Source organism: Anastrepha obliqua, chromosome 4, assembly GCF_027943255.1.
Source record: "Anastrepha obliqua isolate idAnaObli1 chromosome 4, idAnaObli1_1.0, whole genome shotgun sequence".
Lineage (NCBI taxonomy): Eukaryota > Metazoa > Arthropoda > Insecta > Diptera > Tephritidae > Anastrepha > Anastrepha obliqua.
In genome coordinates this window covers 54,913,651-54,929,150 of record NC_072895.1, presented here as the reverse complement: position 1 = coordinate 54,929,150, position 15,500 = coordinate 54,913,651, and the positions used below count along the sequence as shown (strand labels likewise).

The 15,500-nt window shown below is 29.2% G+C and overlaps 1 protein-coding gene and 2 pseudogenes across 1 annotated transcript; 2 read left to right on the top strand and 1 right to left on the bottom strand.

Annotated features, from left to right (window-relative positions):
- Positions 1-414: 414 nt before the first annotated feature.
- Positions 415-1,972, top strand: LOC129244159 (NADH-ubiquinone oxidoreductase chain 6-like; annotated as a pseudogene).
- On the top strand, positions 1,902-3,092 carry LOC129244726 (cytochrome b-like; annotated as a pseudogene).
- Positions 3,093-6,964: 3,872 nt separating this feature from the next.
- On the bottom strand, positions 6,965-15,500 carry LOC129244158 (UDP-glucosyltransferase 2-like). The gene is made up of 6 exons (XM_054881775.1): positions 15,477-15,500; positions 10,094-10,255; positions 9,927-10,023; positions 8,825-9,283; positions 8,257-8,735; positions 6,965-7,357 (listed from the first exon to the last, which is right to left on the bottom strand). Exons 1-6 carry the CDS (start codon positions 15,498-15,500, stop codon positions 6,965-6,967), a joined length of 1,614 nt encoding a protein of 537 aa, XP_054737750.1.

Genomic DNA, 15,500 nt, shown 5'->3' with positions numbered 1-15,500 from the left:
AAAATTTAATAAACCCTTATTAATTAATAAACTTCGACTACCTAACCGTTCATATGTAATATTAACTAAACAAAAAAGTCCTGAAGAACAAAGTCCATGAGCAATTATTAATGTATAAGAACCACAAAATCCTAAATATCTTAAAGTTATAAGACCTCCTAAAACAATTCCTATATGAGCAACAGAAGAATAAGCAATTAAAGCCTTTAAATCAGTTTGACGTAAACAAACTAAACTAATTAAAACACCTCCAATTAATCTAATTCTAATTCAAATGTAATTATATTTAATACCACTTACTTGTAAAAAAGAAAAAACTCGTAATAACCCATACCCACCTAACTTTAATATAACTCCAGCTAAAATTATTGAACCAGAAACAGGTGCTTCTACATGAGCTTTTGGTAATCATAAATGAACCAAAAATATAGGTATTTTAACTAAAAAAGCTAAAATTAAAGATAAATATAATAAATCATAACAATTAATATAATTTATCAAAAGATAATAGTTCAATGTTATTAAAGTATTATATAAATAAAAAATTCCTACTAATATAGGTAAAGAAACTAATAAAGTATAAAATAAAAGATAAATACCAGCTTGTAAACGTTCAGGTTGATACCCTCAACCCAAAATTAAGAATAAAGTAGGAATTAATCTTCTTTCAAAGAATAAATAAAACATAAATAAATTTATTCTACCAAAAGTTAAAACTAAACATAATAATAAAATTAATACATTAATTAAAAAAAAATTTTCATAATTACTATATTTATTAATAGATTCACTAGAAGTAATTATAAGTGTACAAATTCAAAAACTTAATAAAATCAATCCATATGAAATAATATCAAATCCCAAAAAATAAGAAATATTTACAAAATAATTTATACAATAATTCATTAAAATAAAAACAAAACTTACCAAAAATAGTAAATTTTGAACCGTTCAAAATGAATTTATAATAAAACAAAAAGGTATAATAAAAATTATTATAAAAATTAACTTTAACATTGTAATACATTAAATGACTGAAAATAATCATTTCCATGAGTTCGAATTATAGATACTAAAATTGAAAGACCCAAAGCCCCTTCACAAACACTAAAGGTTAAAAATATTATACTAAAATATCTTCTAAAATCTATTAAATTTAAATAAATAAATAATAAAAAAAATAAACTTAAAACAATATACTCTAATCTTAAAAGCATAGATAATAAATGTTTACGATTAAAAACAAAAACAAATACTCCTATTAAAATTAAAAAACAAGGTAATCCCCAATATAATAATATTAACATTAGTTTTAATAGTTTAACAAAAACATTGGTCTTGTAAATCAAAAATAAGAATTAATCTTTTAAAACTTCAAGAGAAAAGAAATAACTTTATCATTAATCCCCAAAATTAATATTTTAAATAAACTACCTCCTGATATTATACAATTAACTTTATACTCAACAACATTGATTTCTAGTTTTATTTTTATTCAAATAAATCATCCATTAGCAATAGGATTAATATTATTAATTCAAACACTACAAATTTGTCTCCTAACTGGATTAATAGCTAAAAGATTCTGATTCTCATATGTATTATTTTTAATTTTCCTAGGAGGAGTATTAGTGTTATTCATTTACGTTACATCCCTAGCATCAAATGAAATATTTACACTTTCAATGAAAACAGCTTATTCATTTATATTAATTTTCATTTTATTAATAAGTACCAGATGATTTATAGATAAATTATACATTTCATCCTTCATTCAAAATAACGAAATACAAACTTTAATTAATTTAAATATATTTTCAGAAGAAAATTCTCTAAATCTTCATAAATTGTACAATTACCCAACAAATTTAATTACTATTTTGTTAATAAATTACTTATTAATTACATTAATTGCAGTAGTAAAAATTACTAAATTATTCTACGGACCCCTTCGATTAATAAATTAAACTAATGAACAAACCTTTACGAACCCAACACCCATTATTCAAAATTGCAAATAATGCTCTAGTAGATCTTCCAGCTCCAATTAATATTTCAGCCTGATGAAACTTCGGATCACTATTAGGATTATGTTTAATTATCCAAATTCTAACAGGACTTTTCTTAGCTATACATTACACAGCAGATATTAATTTAGCTTTCAATAGTGTTAATCATATTTGTCGAGATGTAAATTATGGCTGATTATTACGAACTTTACATGCTAATGGTGCATCATTTTTCTTCATTTGTATTTATCTACATATTGGTCGAGGAATCTATTACGGTTCATATTTATTTACACCTACATGACTAGTAGGAGTTCTAATTTTATTTTTAGTTATAGCAACAGCATTCATAGGTTACGTTTTACCCTGAGGACAAATATCATTTTGAGGAGCTACAGTTATTACAAACTTATTATCTGCAATTCCTTACTTAGGAATTGATTTAGTTCAATGAGTTTGAGGGGGATTCGCAGTGGATAATGCCACTCTTACACGATTCTTTACATTTCATTTTATTTTACCATTTATTGTATTAGCAATAACATTAATTCATCTATTATTTTTACATCAAACAGGATCTAATAATCCAATTGGATTAAATTCTAATATTGACAAAATCCCATTTCATCCATATTTTACATACAAAGATATTGTAGGATTTATTATTATAATTATAGCACTTCTATTATTAACTTTAATTAACCCTTATCTATTAGGAGATCCTGATAATTTCATCCCTGCTAATCCTCTAGTAACACCAGTACACATTCAACCTGAATGATACTTTCTATTTGCATATGCAATTTTACGTTCTATTCCTAATAAATTAGGAGGAGTTATTGCATTAGTTTTATCAATTGCAATTCTAGCAATTTTACCATTCTATCATTTAAGAAACTTCCGGGGGATCCAATTTTATCCTGTAAATAAAATTCTATTTTGAATTATAGTAGTTACTGTAATTCTATTAACATGAATCGGAGCACGACCTGTAGAAGACCCTTATGTACTAGTTGGACAAATTTTAACGGTAGTTTACTTCTTATATTACATTATTAATCCACTAATTAATAAATGATGAGATAATTTAATTAACTAGTTAATGAGCTTGAACAAGCATATGTTTTGAAAACATAATATAGGAACAAAAATTTCCTATTAACTTTACTAAAATTAATTAACAATATATAATATATTAAAAATAATTTAACTCCAATAAAAAATAATAAATAATTTAAAGAAAAAGGTAAAAAACACTTTCAAGCTAAATATATTAATTTATCATAACGAAACCGAGGTAAAGTTCCACGAACTCAAATAAAAACAAATGAAATAAAAACCAATTTCAAATAAAATACTAAGTTAAACAAATCACAACCAAAAAAAATTACGCAAAATAATATACTTATAAATAAAATTCTAGCATATTCAGCTATAAAAATCAAAGCAAATCCACCACTTCTATATTCAATATTAAACCCTGAAACTAATTCAGACTCACCTTCAGCAAAATCAAAAGGTGTTCGATTAGTTTCAGCTAAACAAATACAAAATCAAACAAGTCTAACTGGAAATATAATAACAACAAATCAAATATAACTTTGATAATAAAAAAAATCTAAAATATTATAACTTCCAATTAAAAAAACAAAAGATAATAAAACCAAAGCCATTCTAACTTCATAAGAAATAGTTTGAGCAACAGCTCGCAACCCTCCCAATAAAGCATAATTAGAATTAGATGATCAACCAGCTACTATAACAGCATAAACTCCTAATCTAGTACAACACAAAAAAAATAAAATACCTAAATTAAAAGAAAATAATTTTACAAATAAAGGAATACATAATCAAACAATTAAAGAAATAAATAAAGAAAAAATAGGAGAAAAATAATAAGAAATATAATTTGATAAAAGAGGATAAGTTTGTTCCTTAGTAAATAACTTAATTGCATCACAAAAAGGTTGAGGAATCCCCATTAAACCAACCTTATTAGGACCCTTACGGATCTGAATATATCCTAATACTTTACGTTCCAAAAGAGTTAAAAAAGCTACTCTTACTAAAACACAAATCACCAAAATTAATCTACCAACAAAAGATAAAATCATTTCCATAAAAATCAAGTACTATTTGTAGTATAAACTACATAAATAAAGTCTAAATTTATTGCACTAATCTGCCAAAATAGTTTATTTATATTAATAATATTCTATTATTTAAAATATAATTATTTTAATATTTGGTCCTTTCGTACTAAAATATTACAATTTATTAAAGATAGAAACCAACCTGGCTTACGCCGGTCTGAACTCAGATCATGTAAGGATTTAAAAGTCGAACAGACTTAATTTTTGAACGGCTACACCCAAAATTATACCTTAATCCAACATCGAGGTCGCAAACTTTTTTGTCGATATGAACTCTCAAAAAAAATTACGCTGTTATCCCTAAAGTAACTTAATCTTATAATCAATATTAATGGATCAATAATTCATAAATTAATGATTTTAAAAAATTAAAAGTTCATTAAATTTTAATATCACCCCAACAAAATAATTAATATTAAAAAAATAAAATAAATCAAAAAAATTTAGTTAATATTAAATATAAAGATTTATAGGGTCTTCTCGTCTTTTAATAAAATTTTAGCTTTTTAACTAAAATATAAAGTTCTATTATAAATTTATATGAAACAGCTTATACTTCGTCCAACCGTTCATACCAGCCTCCAATTAAAAGACTAATGATTATGCTACCTTTGCACAGTCAAAATACTGCGGCCATTTAAAATTATTCAGTGGGCAGGTCAGACTTTAAATTTAATTCAAAAAGACATGTTTTTGTTAAACAGGCGAGTATAAATAAAATTTGCCGAGTTCTTTATATAAACTTTTCAATATAAAATATTTTAACAATAATTAAATATACTAATTTGATCATTATTACTTTTTATTTTAAAATTAATAAAAAAATTTTTATAAATTCAATGAAAATAAAATTAAATAATATAAATTATAAAATAATTTATAACAAACTTATAAATGATTGCTAATTCTATGCATACATTTTAAATAGATTATTCAATAATTTTTAATATTTTATTTTAAAGCTTATCCCTTAAAATATTCAAATTAATAAATTTTTAAATTAAAAAAATAAATTAAAAATTAAAAATTTGTAAATTAAATTTATTTCTAAAAAAACTAGATACCTTTATAAACGAATAACATTTCATTTCTAATAATTTATTTAAAATAATTTTGATACATTAACTTTTATAAATTATTAACTCTTATAAAATCGAGATTAATAAATAATTATTAATTATTAGATCAACCCTGATACACAAGGTACAATTAACTAAATTTTCTTTTTAATTAAAAATTTTTCAATTTATTTCAATATTCTTTCACAATACATAATAAACTATTATTAAAATTATTTTTTCACTAAAACTTACTAAAACATTATTTTTTATAATTATTTTTAATAAATTATATTAATAATAAAAAAAATTAATAAATAAATATTAAAATTCAATTTATATTGATTTGCACAAAAATCTTTTCAATGTAAATGAAATACTTTACTTAATAAGCTTTAAATTGTCATTCTAGAGGCACCTTCCGGTACATCTACTATGTTACGACTTATCTTATCTTAATAGTAAGAGCGACGGGCGACAATGGCTCTCAAACTCACCAGCCGCGAATGGGATGGATTATTCTCTTTAGGCCCTTTTGGAGAGCAAGGTCCGAACTAAAAGATTCACAAGTTTCGAGGCGTTTAAAACAGCCATTGTCCGCGATTGGGAAAAAATACCTGTAAGTCACATTCGGCTAGCTTGCGATTCGTTTCTAGATTGTCTCAAGGCCATAGTCAGGGCAAAAGGTGGTCATAGCGATTGATTCTTAATTTTGTATTATTTTCACACATTTTTTACTTTGAATTGAATAAAAGTAATTTTCCAAACTAAATTTATGGCCTTTTTAATTGGTTATATTTCGACTGCCGGACCCTGTGTATTAGTATAGCGTACGGCGACTCAAAATCTCATCAGTTTTATTTGCAAGACTTGGATAGGGCATACTTAAAAAGACAATCCGACCTGTTTCTTGAAAAAGCGTACTGTTTTAAAGAGCTTGAGAACTTAAAATAGTAATACAAAACAGAGAAATTGTTGGAATGCATTTTTTTGTTATAATTTGGTAGACAATTGCATGGCATTTATTTTTGTATATTGTAAATGGTACATTCGATCAGGCCAATTCGTGACTACTGTTTTCAATAAATCTCAATAAGAATTCTAAATGAGTCTAATCAGCCAACAAGTTGAGAACGGCAAGAATCGACAGTTCAGCGCTATCTTTAACACTTCGCTTTATAAACTTAGTGAGCATATTTATTTTGCTCGAAGTGAATTTCCACAAGTTGGAAGTGTTGTTTTGGCGTTCAACGATCCATGATGACTTACCAAGCCTTACTGAACAGAAATGTCAGCACAATTAGCCATAGTTGTTGACAGTTCTCATCTAGCTAAAAAAGAGCTCATACATGCAGAATAATTAAAAAAAAATTAAAAAGTTGTGTTTAAGTTTTTTACTGATTTCGGCTGAGAGAATACGGTTTTAATAACGAAAAAGCCATTTTACCTAACTATCTTGATTTAATTTAGATTTTAATTCAACAAACAAATGAAAGATCTAACTATGATGACTACATGCCATCATGTCTGAGATGTTAATTTGAAAAAAAAAAATGTGAAAAAATGGTAAGCTTTTTGTTCTTGCCTACCTCATTTCATATAATAAAGCTACCACACCCCAGTATAGTTAAAAGTAAAATTTTATTTTGAATTTAAAATATTCTATTCCTTTTAAAGCAAAATACTTCTTTAAACTTAATTACCTTTTTTAACAAAGGTATAGAAAATACCCACACCCAAATTTTTATTGCACTTTTTGTTTGCTTTTCGCACCCTTGATTCTTTGTAAAAACCAACACACTAGCGTTACTACAACGCCGAGCGCTACAACTATGACAGCTACAGCCAGACCGATAACATCCAGTAAATAAAATTGGTACCATTTCAAATCCAAACCAGCTGCGCGCAAATGACGTGCGCCTTTGTGACGTATCACATAATCAATCCAGTAGAGTGCCGTCTCCCGTGGGCCCATGGGACGATCGTGGAAGATTCGCGAGATCCGCTTGATAGTGTCACGATAGGTGGAGTTGAAAAGCAATTGCTGCAGACCATTCTTCAAATCATCCCGAGTAAGCGTGTGTAAATCCAAAGTAATGGCATAGCCGCCATGCTCAGCTTTCTTCAAATTTAGATACTATATGGAGGGAGAGAAAACATATCGGGAGATATAATAAGTATTGCACTTATATTCAAGGATAATAGATTACAAAGTTTGACTATTGGAAGCAAAATTTTGGGAGTAACTGCGGCTGCCACGTCATAGAAGATTTAGAAGCCAAATCTGCCCGCACATTTCGCACGTATTCTTAAGAGCACATTGTGCAAACTTCGCACCGATTTTAAACTATGAGATAAAAATCTGCTGAATGCGTTTTACATTTGTCCGATTACCCAAAAATTAGCACAACTATTGACTTAGTAGTATGTTGAAATTGGATTTTGCAGTTTTGCCGTAAATAAACCGCCGAAACATTCTATGTTATGCCAGCAAATCAGCGGGTTTCAATTCGCCGGGAGCCGTTTAACGGTTCGATGTTGGCCACATCTTCTTTTCACCATACTTCTATTATAATGCACCGCTCAAATTCAACAGAGCTTATTGCTTTTTCCTCCCATATGTGAGTAATTTTAATGCTATGAGAAGTCTGCATCGACTTCGAAAACTCACAACAATGAGACGAATAGAAGTGACTTCTGAAGTAATTGAAAGCCTTTATAATCGGTACAAACACGGAATTCGGGTAATGAACTGATATTAATTTGCTAAAACTTTTACTAACACGTTTCAATTGACGAACTAAAGAGTCGTAAGAACATAAATGTTGCGCAACATGTTGACAAACCGAGCTGTGCCGTAGCAGTGGCCAGCTGCACCCGTACACATGAAATTGGAAAACAAACTTGGGCAAACACCTAACAAAGTATGTATGCGGCTATTATGTGTAAATTAGTGTTCCGAAACTAACTTTTTTTATCTACTTTCGAAACTAACCGGTCTCATATATAAACATATTTATCTCATAGTTAACTTACCTGATCGCAGAAGAAGGGCATGCCTAGTATTGGCACGGCATGATACACGGCTTCTTGTGTGCCAAAGAGCCCACCGTGAGCGATGAAAACGCGCACATTAGGGTGTGCCAAAATATCATTTTGTGGCATCCATTTCTTTATCATAACATTTTTTGGTAAATTTGCAATGCTATCATTTTCGAATTTCCATAAGACGCGTTGTTTCAGTTGACTGAACACATCAAGGAAAACCTGCAGCTTTTCTGGTGGCATATCCTTACCCTGAACTAGAGTGCCCAAACTGAAGTAAATTACGCCATTTTCTGATTCATCTAAAAATTTCTGTAGATCTGTGGGAAGTGGCTTTGGTGGATAAATATGCATGCCACCGACATTGATCATGCTATCTATTGTAGGACCGGCCGATGATAACGGTGTATAGTTATTAATTAATGTGGCAGAGAGATTCTTATCCATAGCCGAAACACTTGGGAATTCAACTGCGGAAAAGTTGGAAATAAATATAATACAAGTAGGTTAACTTCTTCATGTGACTAAATACGTTTAAAAAAATGTTTCAGTGTCTTACTTGGCAAATGTCCAAAGTATTTCTTTACAAGCTTATCCATTTCTGGAAAGGTTTTAAATTCTCGATAGAGGTCATAATATAATGAGTGGTAAGTATTTTGTACACGTTCCCAGAAAGTCATGTGCTCAGTTAGTGGTAGATAACTGTGAGGCACATATGACCAAGGTGTGATAATGCCAAACATCTGACTCATATAAATTTGTTGAGCAAATGTTGCAGAGCTGATTACAGGTATATTGTAAACGTGGGCTAATGCTAAGAATGCGTCTTGATACAATTGCTCTACCAATAATAAATCATATACACCCTCAGTTTGTTTGGCATTGATGATGTCCTGTACTTTGGGCTGCTTGAGTGCGTGCTCTGTGGTGGATATGCCCATTACGTGCAGCATTTCCATTAATAATGACATATCGTGTTTCAAATCATATATCGAAATTGCGCCAAAGTGCTCTTGAGCTACAAGAGAAGTGCGTTGAATGTATTATAATCTTAAATATCGTATGTGCGTATGTGCACTAGTGCTGACATAATTAAGTCGCTTTGTCTTTTCCCAATATTTACAATATTTTTTGTGCTAAAAGTTTTACTTAATTTTTTATCAAAATAAAGGTCATTAAATAATGCAAACTTTATATATAAAAGTTCCACACTTTGTATGAAGTTCAACGGGTTATTTTATCAGTATTTCTAGCAGGTTCAAGTTATTCAATTCTGATATATTGTAATATAATATAACAAAATTCAATTTTAGCATAATTAAACTCATAATTGGTAGTTATTAATAAAAATGGCATGCGATGTTCAGAATTTTTACCAAATAAACTTCCAGCTCTTTTCCTAGTTTGCTAAAAAAACTTTCTGATTAAAATGTTGAAATTTTGATGAGAATTTTATGAAATTTGTTAAATTTTTGTGAATTTTGAAAAAAATTTGGAACTTAACTTGGTCTTTGTTATGGGATGAACTGTATTATTATATTGTAAAAAAAAAAACGAAACATTTGAAACAATTAAAATTGAAGCACTAAAATATTGCGAATATTATAAAAAGGTAAAGTGACTAAATAACATGAGCACAAGTGTTTGACGCAAACACTCACCATCTTTCCTTATATCGAACTCCGGTTCAATAAGTATCTCTGTATAGTTGCTGCCCAATTTAAGTGGTTCTAGTGTTAGTGCGGTTATCATGGTGACCTATTGATTGCTCGGTAGAGGAATTAGTTTAATTTCATTCAATACAATTTAGATAAAATGATAGTTCTACCTGATGGCCATGTTTAACCAACTCGCTGATCAGCGCACGATGCATCATGAAGTGACTTCTGCCTGCAAATGAATACACAGCGAGGATTTTCGCGCCATCAGTAATAGGTGATTGAGCCACCAGGATGGAAAGTGACAGAAGAATGTAACAGATTTTTAAACGCTGTGTGGAAATAAGCAAGATGTAAATTTAATGAATGCTGTTAAAAGTTATGTCTCAAACGATGTATGAGAGGCTACTTTATAATTTAATACAAAATTAGAAAGCACCCTATACGGGCCCTACGTCATGCCGATATGCACAAAAGTTTCCTACTTTCTACTTTTGCCTTACGCAAATCCTACCCAAATGACAACTGTTTAAGGGCACAGATACCTGTAAAATTTCGAAAAAAAATTTTTTTTTCATCAAATGTTAATATAATCCTTAAAGAGTGTGTCAAAAAATTTTAAGAGCGCGCATTTAAGTATGTTTTATATTATGGATCGTCAACCGTGACGACTCTATTCTTTGCATTCGAGCGCTGGGAGAGGTATAGTTACGTATTCAAACTTTATACGCGTTTTTCTCAAAACTATATTTTTCGAATTGGCTTACATGATAACTTGAAAAGGTATTGACCGATCTCCCTGAAATTTTGCACACATCTGTTTTACGATATTACTTTCTATATGAATTTACAATATTTCGAAAAAATAATTTTTTCGAAGCAAAAATAGTAGGAAAATTCGCCCCAAAATTCTTTTTTTTTTTGTGAAGCATTTTATTCCGTGATTTGTTTTCCATTTTCGTTTAATTCACATAGAAATTAATACATTAATAAACAAAAAATTGTAGTTTTTTGTATTCAGGTCACTGACGCCGATGGTACAATGCCCGCCGATTGTGAAGCCCCGCTGCGACCTTCCTGGAAGAATTGAGTTTACATCCGCCATTTTAAATGATTAAAATAAAAAAAAATACAATATATATTATTTTAATGTATAGAAAACTGTATGCCAATTTTGAAAAATATAGTATATTGACTTCTTCCTTTTAAATAATTTTAATGAATCCCCTAAAGAAAAAAAATTGTGTATCGTGCAATTTTTAACAGTGGTGTTTCTTATTATATCAAATAATTTACTAAAAATAAATGTAACTCTAAAAATAAATTGTGTCAATTCACATGCACCTTTGCATCTTCAACAAAGGAGATAGTACAGGAATGGGTCTCGCGAAAATTTGTGTTCTCCATTTAACTATGTTTTTTTGACGTGATAATCTTATAATTCAATGTAGCCGGCTCCACGCACCAAAAAATGCGTCGTTATCTTGCTCATGCGCCGTTTTCTTGCTCATACGGCCTTACCTTGCTTATGTTTATGTTATGTTATGCAATGTTATGTTATGTTGTGTTGTGTTTTGGTTTGTGTGTGCAGTATTATGTTTATATACATAACAATGATGTGTTTATATATATTGTATATATATATATATATATTATTGTGTTTATGTTTATATAAAAATAATGATGTTTATATATGTTATTATTATGTTTATGTACAAATAAATATAACAATAATATTTATTTAATGGGTTATTTGTATATATAAATATAAAAATATAAATAATGATATATATATACCGAATTTATAATTAGTTATAATAATAACTAGTTGTTAATAATACCTGTTGTATTAATGTTTTTATTATTAATTTATTATTATATATGAAGGAAAAAATTTATGGTAATATTTACCACATACCTTGTAATAATAATATATGTATATAAACATGCATACATACATATACTTTGGTGCAATTTTCCTAGTCCACATATGTCCTATGCCAATACATATTAACGTGCATATATACAAAGATGCATACAAATCATGTGGACATATATGAAATGTACGAATATATTCTCTACGATGTGATATGATAAGAAAAGTAGGAAACGAAAGGGAGTGTTTCGAGTGGAATGTGGCTTGAAAAAGTCAAATTGATGATGTTGCCTCTTAGTGTGGTTGACTTATTAACGTCTGATGCACAATCGATATTGAACATATCTTTCATGAATTTGATAAATGTTTCGTCATTTTTCACGTTTGTGTAAATGTAACTAGATCAATTCCATTGCAATTCCATTTACCTCCTTCTCTATATCCATACAAACTATCTATCAAACAAACAAAATTAAAATTTTCTTTTGAAAACTGCAACCACTCCATCAGTATTTTCTTATGATGTTGCCACGTTAAACTATCTTCCGTAAACCGACTTTACAGACAACCTCTTTTTTTAATTCTTCAGTAAATATACGCATTTAAAATTATTCCTGATAAATCCATTTGTGTCCCGATCACAAAGTTGAGATCGCACCTGCCACCTACGTCAGTAAAATGCGTTGCCGCAAGGAACTCATTGGAACAAGCCTTTTAACGGTAAAACTTTCGAAAGTGGAAGAGAAAGTGATACAAGCACATACAGCATTTCCAAGATATAAGCATCGTTTAAAGTGCCCGACATTTGGTGGTTATAAGCGGAAAGTTTTATATTCAAATTCGGTCTCGATTCATCCAATTGAATCTATTAAATTTAATAAATTTCCAGGTAAAACTAGAAGAAACATGATATGATATGAAAATATGTATACAAGCCTGAAATCAAATATCAATCGACAGTATGAGTATTCCAAGATGAACTTAATCCAATAAAATAATTCCAATTCGCGGAAGAAGCACCAAATAGTCTAATAGTCGTCTGTTTTTTGTTTTTGGGAAAATCTGGTCATAACGCAACTGTTCTACAGGAGAAACTTAAATCAGTCAATTCTCAGTGGTATACAATTATTTGTTTGCCAGTATTTTTCGGTGAATTAAGGAAAACCATCCACCGAAGACGAATCATCCTTCACCCCGACAAGTGAGCTCTCTCGTATTGGCTCACTCAAGAGAGTTTTTGAGCAGTCAAAAGATCGAATTAATGCGTGACCCGCTTTACAGACCAGACTTGCTACCTAATGATTTCTTTTTGTTCCCGAACATCAAAAATAAAATGCGAAGTGAACGTTTTTCAACGCCTGATGGAGTTATTTAAACAGCTCGTTTTGTAGGCATCGACTTCGGAATACTAAAAGTGTTTTTTCAAAATTGATTCAACCGATTGCGGAAGCGTATTGTCTTCTAGAAAAACAATAAAACCATTTCATTTATTTTTTAATGTGTTTTCATTATTGGGCTAAAAATTTACTACTTCTTTCGACCTGGTGTTGTCAAACAAAACAAAAAAAGCTATTCAACCGAATCGTCTGAAATTTTAATATCTTGTTCACAACATCAATGCCTATCGCCGGTACTAGAATCATATTGTTATTTCAATTATTTTGTATTTTTTGATTAAAAAACTGAAAAAAAACGATTTTTAGAGTGTCAAATTCAAAACCGCGCCATTTTGTCATTTTTTTTATTCTAGTACGGGAGATAGCTACAATTATAATGACTAATATTGTTTTGGCTCTTGTGTTGCAGATAAATAGAAGTTAAATAACAAGCCTAAAAAATTTAAATATCGTTTTTAATTTTTTTATTGCAAAAAAAATTCCTGAAAATACCCTAAATTTTCGAGCTCTTGACCACCGGGACCCCTTATAATACAAAAATTTACCAAAAAATTATACATGTCTTTAAAGGCCAATAGGTATTTCGTAAAAGTGAAAAAATTCCGTTCGTATGAACTTTTAACTTACAAGTGTCCATTCCTTGGGGCTTTAAGTGATCTAAGTAAAATTTCCGAAAACTGATTTTTCTAACGGCTAAAATAAATATTTCACAAATAGAGCTTATGTGGGTTTCACGTCGTTTATTAGGCTAGTTAGTATAGTTTTATTCAACATTTGATTTTTTCTTAAAATGTATTTTTACAATCGTGGAAAATTTTGAAAATGAACGAAAGCACTAATTAGGGTTTTTTTTTTAATTTAGCACTTTTAAATACTCCATACATTTCGGCTTATATATGTATGTAACTAGTGAATCTGCTAATACAATCGTTGGTCTATTCCACACCGATGGCAAAAATTTCCCCATACTATATGATTTAACTATCATACTATGCCTAAAGTTTTGGCGCCGAACATAAGCATTGATTGCTTTGTCATTGCTATGTTTTCAATAAATAATAAATAATAAATAATTGGCATGGACACTTCTGTTAGGTGTTTGGTCGAGTTCCTCTTCCGAACCACAGATATTTTTTATGAGGCGCTTTTTCATTGCAGAAAACATGGTGTACATTCATTGTGATGCTTCGTGCACGAAGATTCGAACCTACATACTCCATTCGGCTAAAGTGGCCGCTCAATATGTAGATCATAAAAATTACATAAGAATTTTTCGTTATTAGACTGCTCAAGGCCATTTTTTTAAATAAATTAGTCTGACAATTTTTTATCCATCAAATCACACTATGCTGTTAAAAAACTTAAACAAAAATACGGCACTGCAGGGCTTGAACCTGAATAAAATATGCAACTATATTACAATTATATGGATCAGCGATTCGACTTGGATACCTGCGCGGCACTTTAATTTATTACTTCATTTTCTAAATCGACAGTTCGCTATCGATTCGCTGTGGTCATTTGTAGTATTTTACCACATGAAGTATAGTGAATCAACTTCAGAACTTCAATTTTAGACCTCGAAAAAATGTTATTTACCATTTGCGCTTTTTTTTTGTTTATTTTTTTTTTTGATTTATCAATGTTCAACAGACTTCATATAAATTAAGAGAACCTTGTCGAGTAACTTTTCTACGATAATTTAAATGCTTTTAGGACCATATAGCACTTGAAAAAAAAAATTAATAAAAAAAATTACTTTATTTTTGATCTATCTTTTGCTTTTTTGTAATAATATTAAAATTTGGGTATACTTCCTTATAATTACCATTTTTAATTTTGACGATCTAAAAATGTATCCCTTTCATACAAAATTTATTCATTTATCAATTTCACTTTTGCTTTCGTTAGTACTCGTATTACTCAATTAAGAACAAGGCCACCGTACTTGGTAGAATAGATTTTTGTACTAAAATCATAATAGTTCAATTTCTTTTATTTAGGTTGAAAGCTTGATAACTAATTTTTATTGATAACTCCTAAGATTAATTTTACTGCGCTGCTGATAGTAACATGGGTTACAAACAGAGTTGCCAAGCAACATTTATACATAAAGTTCGTATTATGAATGATCCAAGTAAGTAGATCTTGAGTTGAACATAATTTGATTTTTTGTTAAACAAATATGAATTCGATATAATTTTGAACTCTTATATTTAATTAAATAAATTAAAAACACCCAAATGAAGGCGTGAGCGCCAATTATTATTTATTATTTACCTCGAATTCACTCGAAGCATTCAT

What these genes read in the sequence shown, in the direction of transcription:
- LOC129244158 (XM_054881775.1), bottom strand. Translation starts at nt 15,500, where the DNA reads ATGAATGCTTCGAGTGAATTCGAG. An exon ending in ATGCTTCGAGTGAATTCGAG is followed by an intron (nt 10,256 to 15,476) that starts GTAAATAATAAA and finishes ATTTCCACACAG; the next exon opens with CGTTTAAAAATCTGTTACAT. An exon ending in ATACTTTGGACATTTGCCAA is followed by an intron (nt 8,736 to 8,824) that starts GTAAGACACTGA and finishes ACTTTTCCGCAG; the next exon opens with TTGAATTCCCAAGTGTTTCG.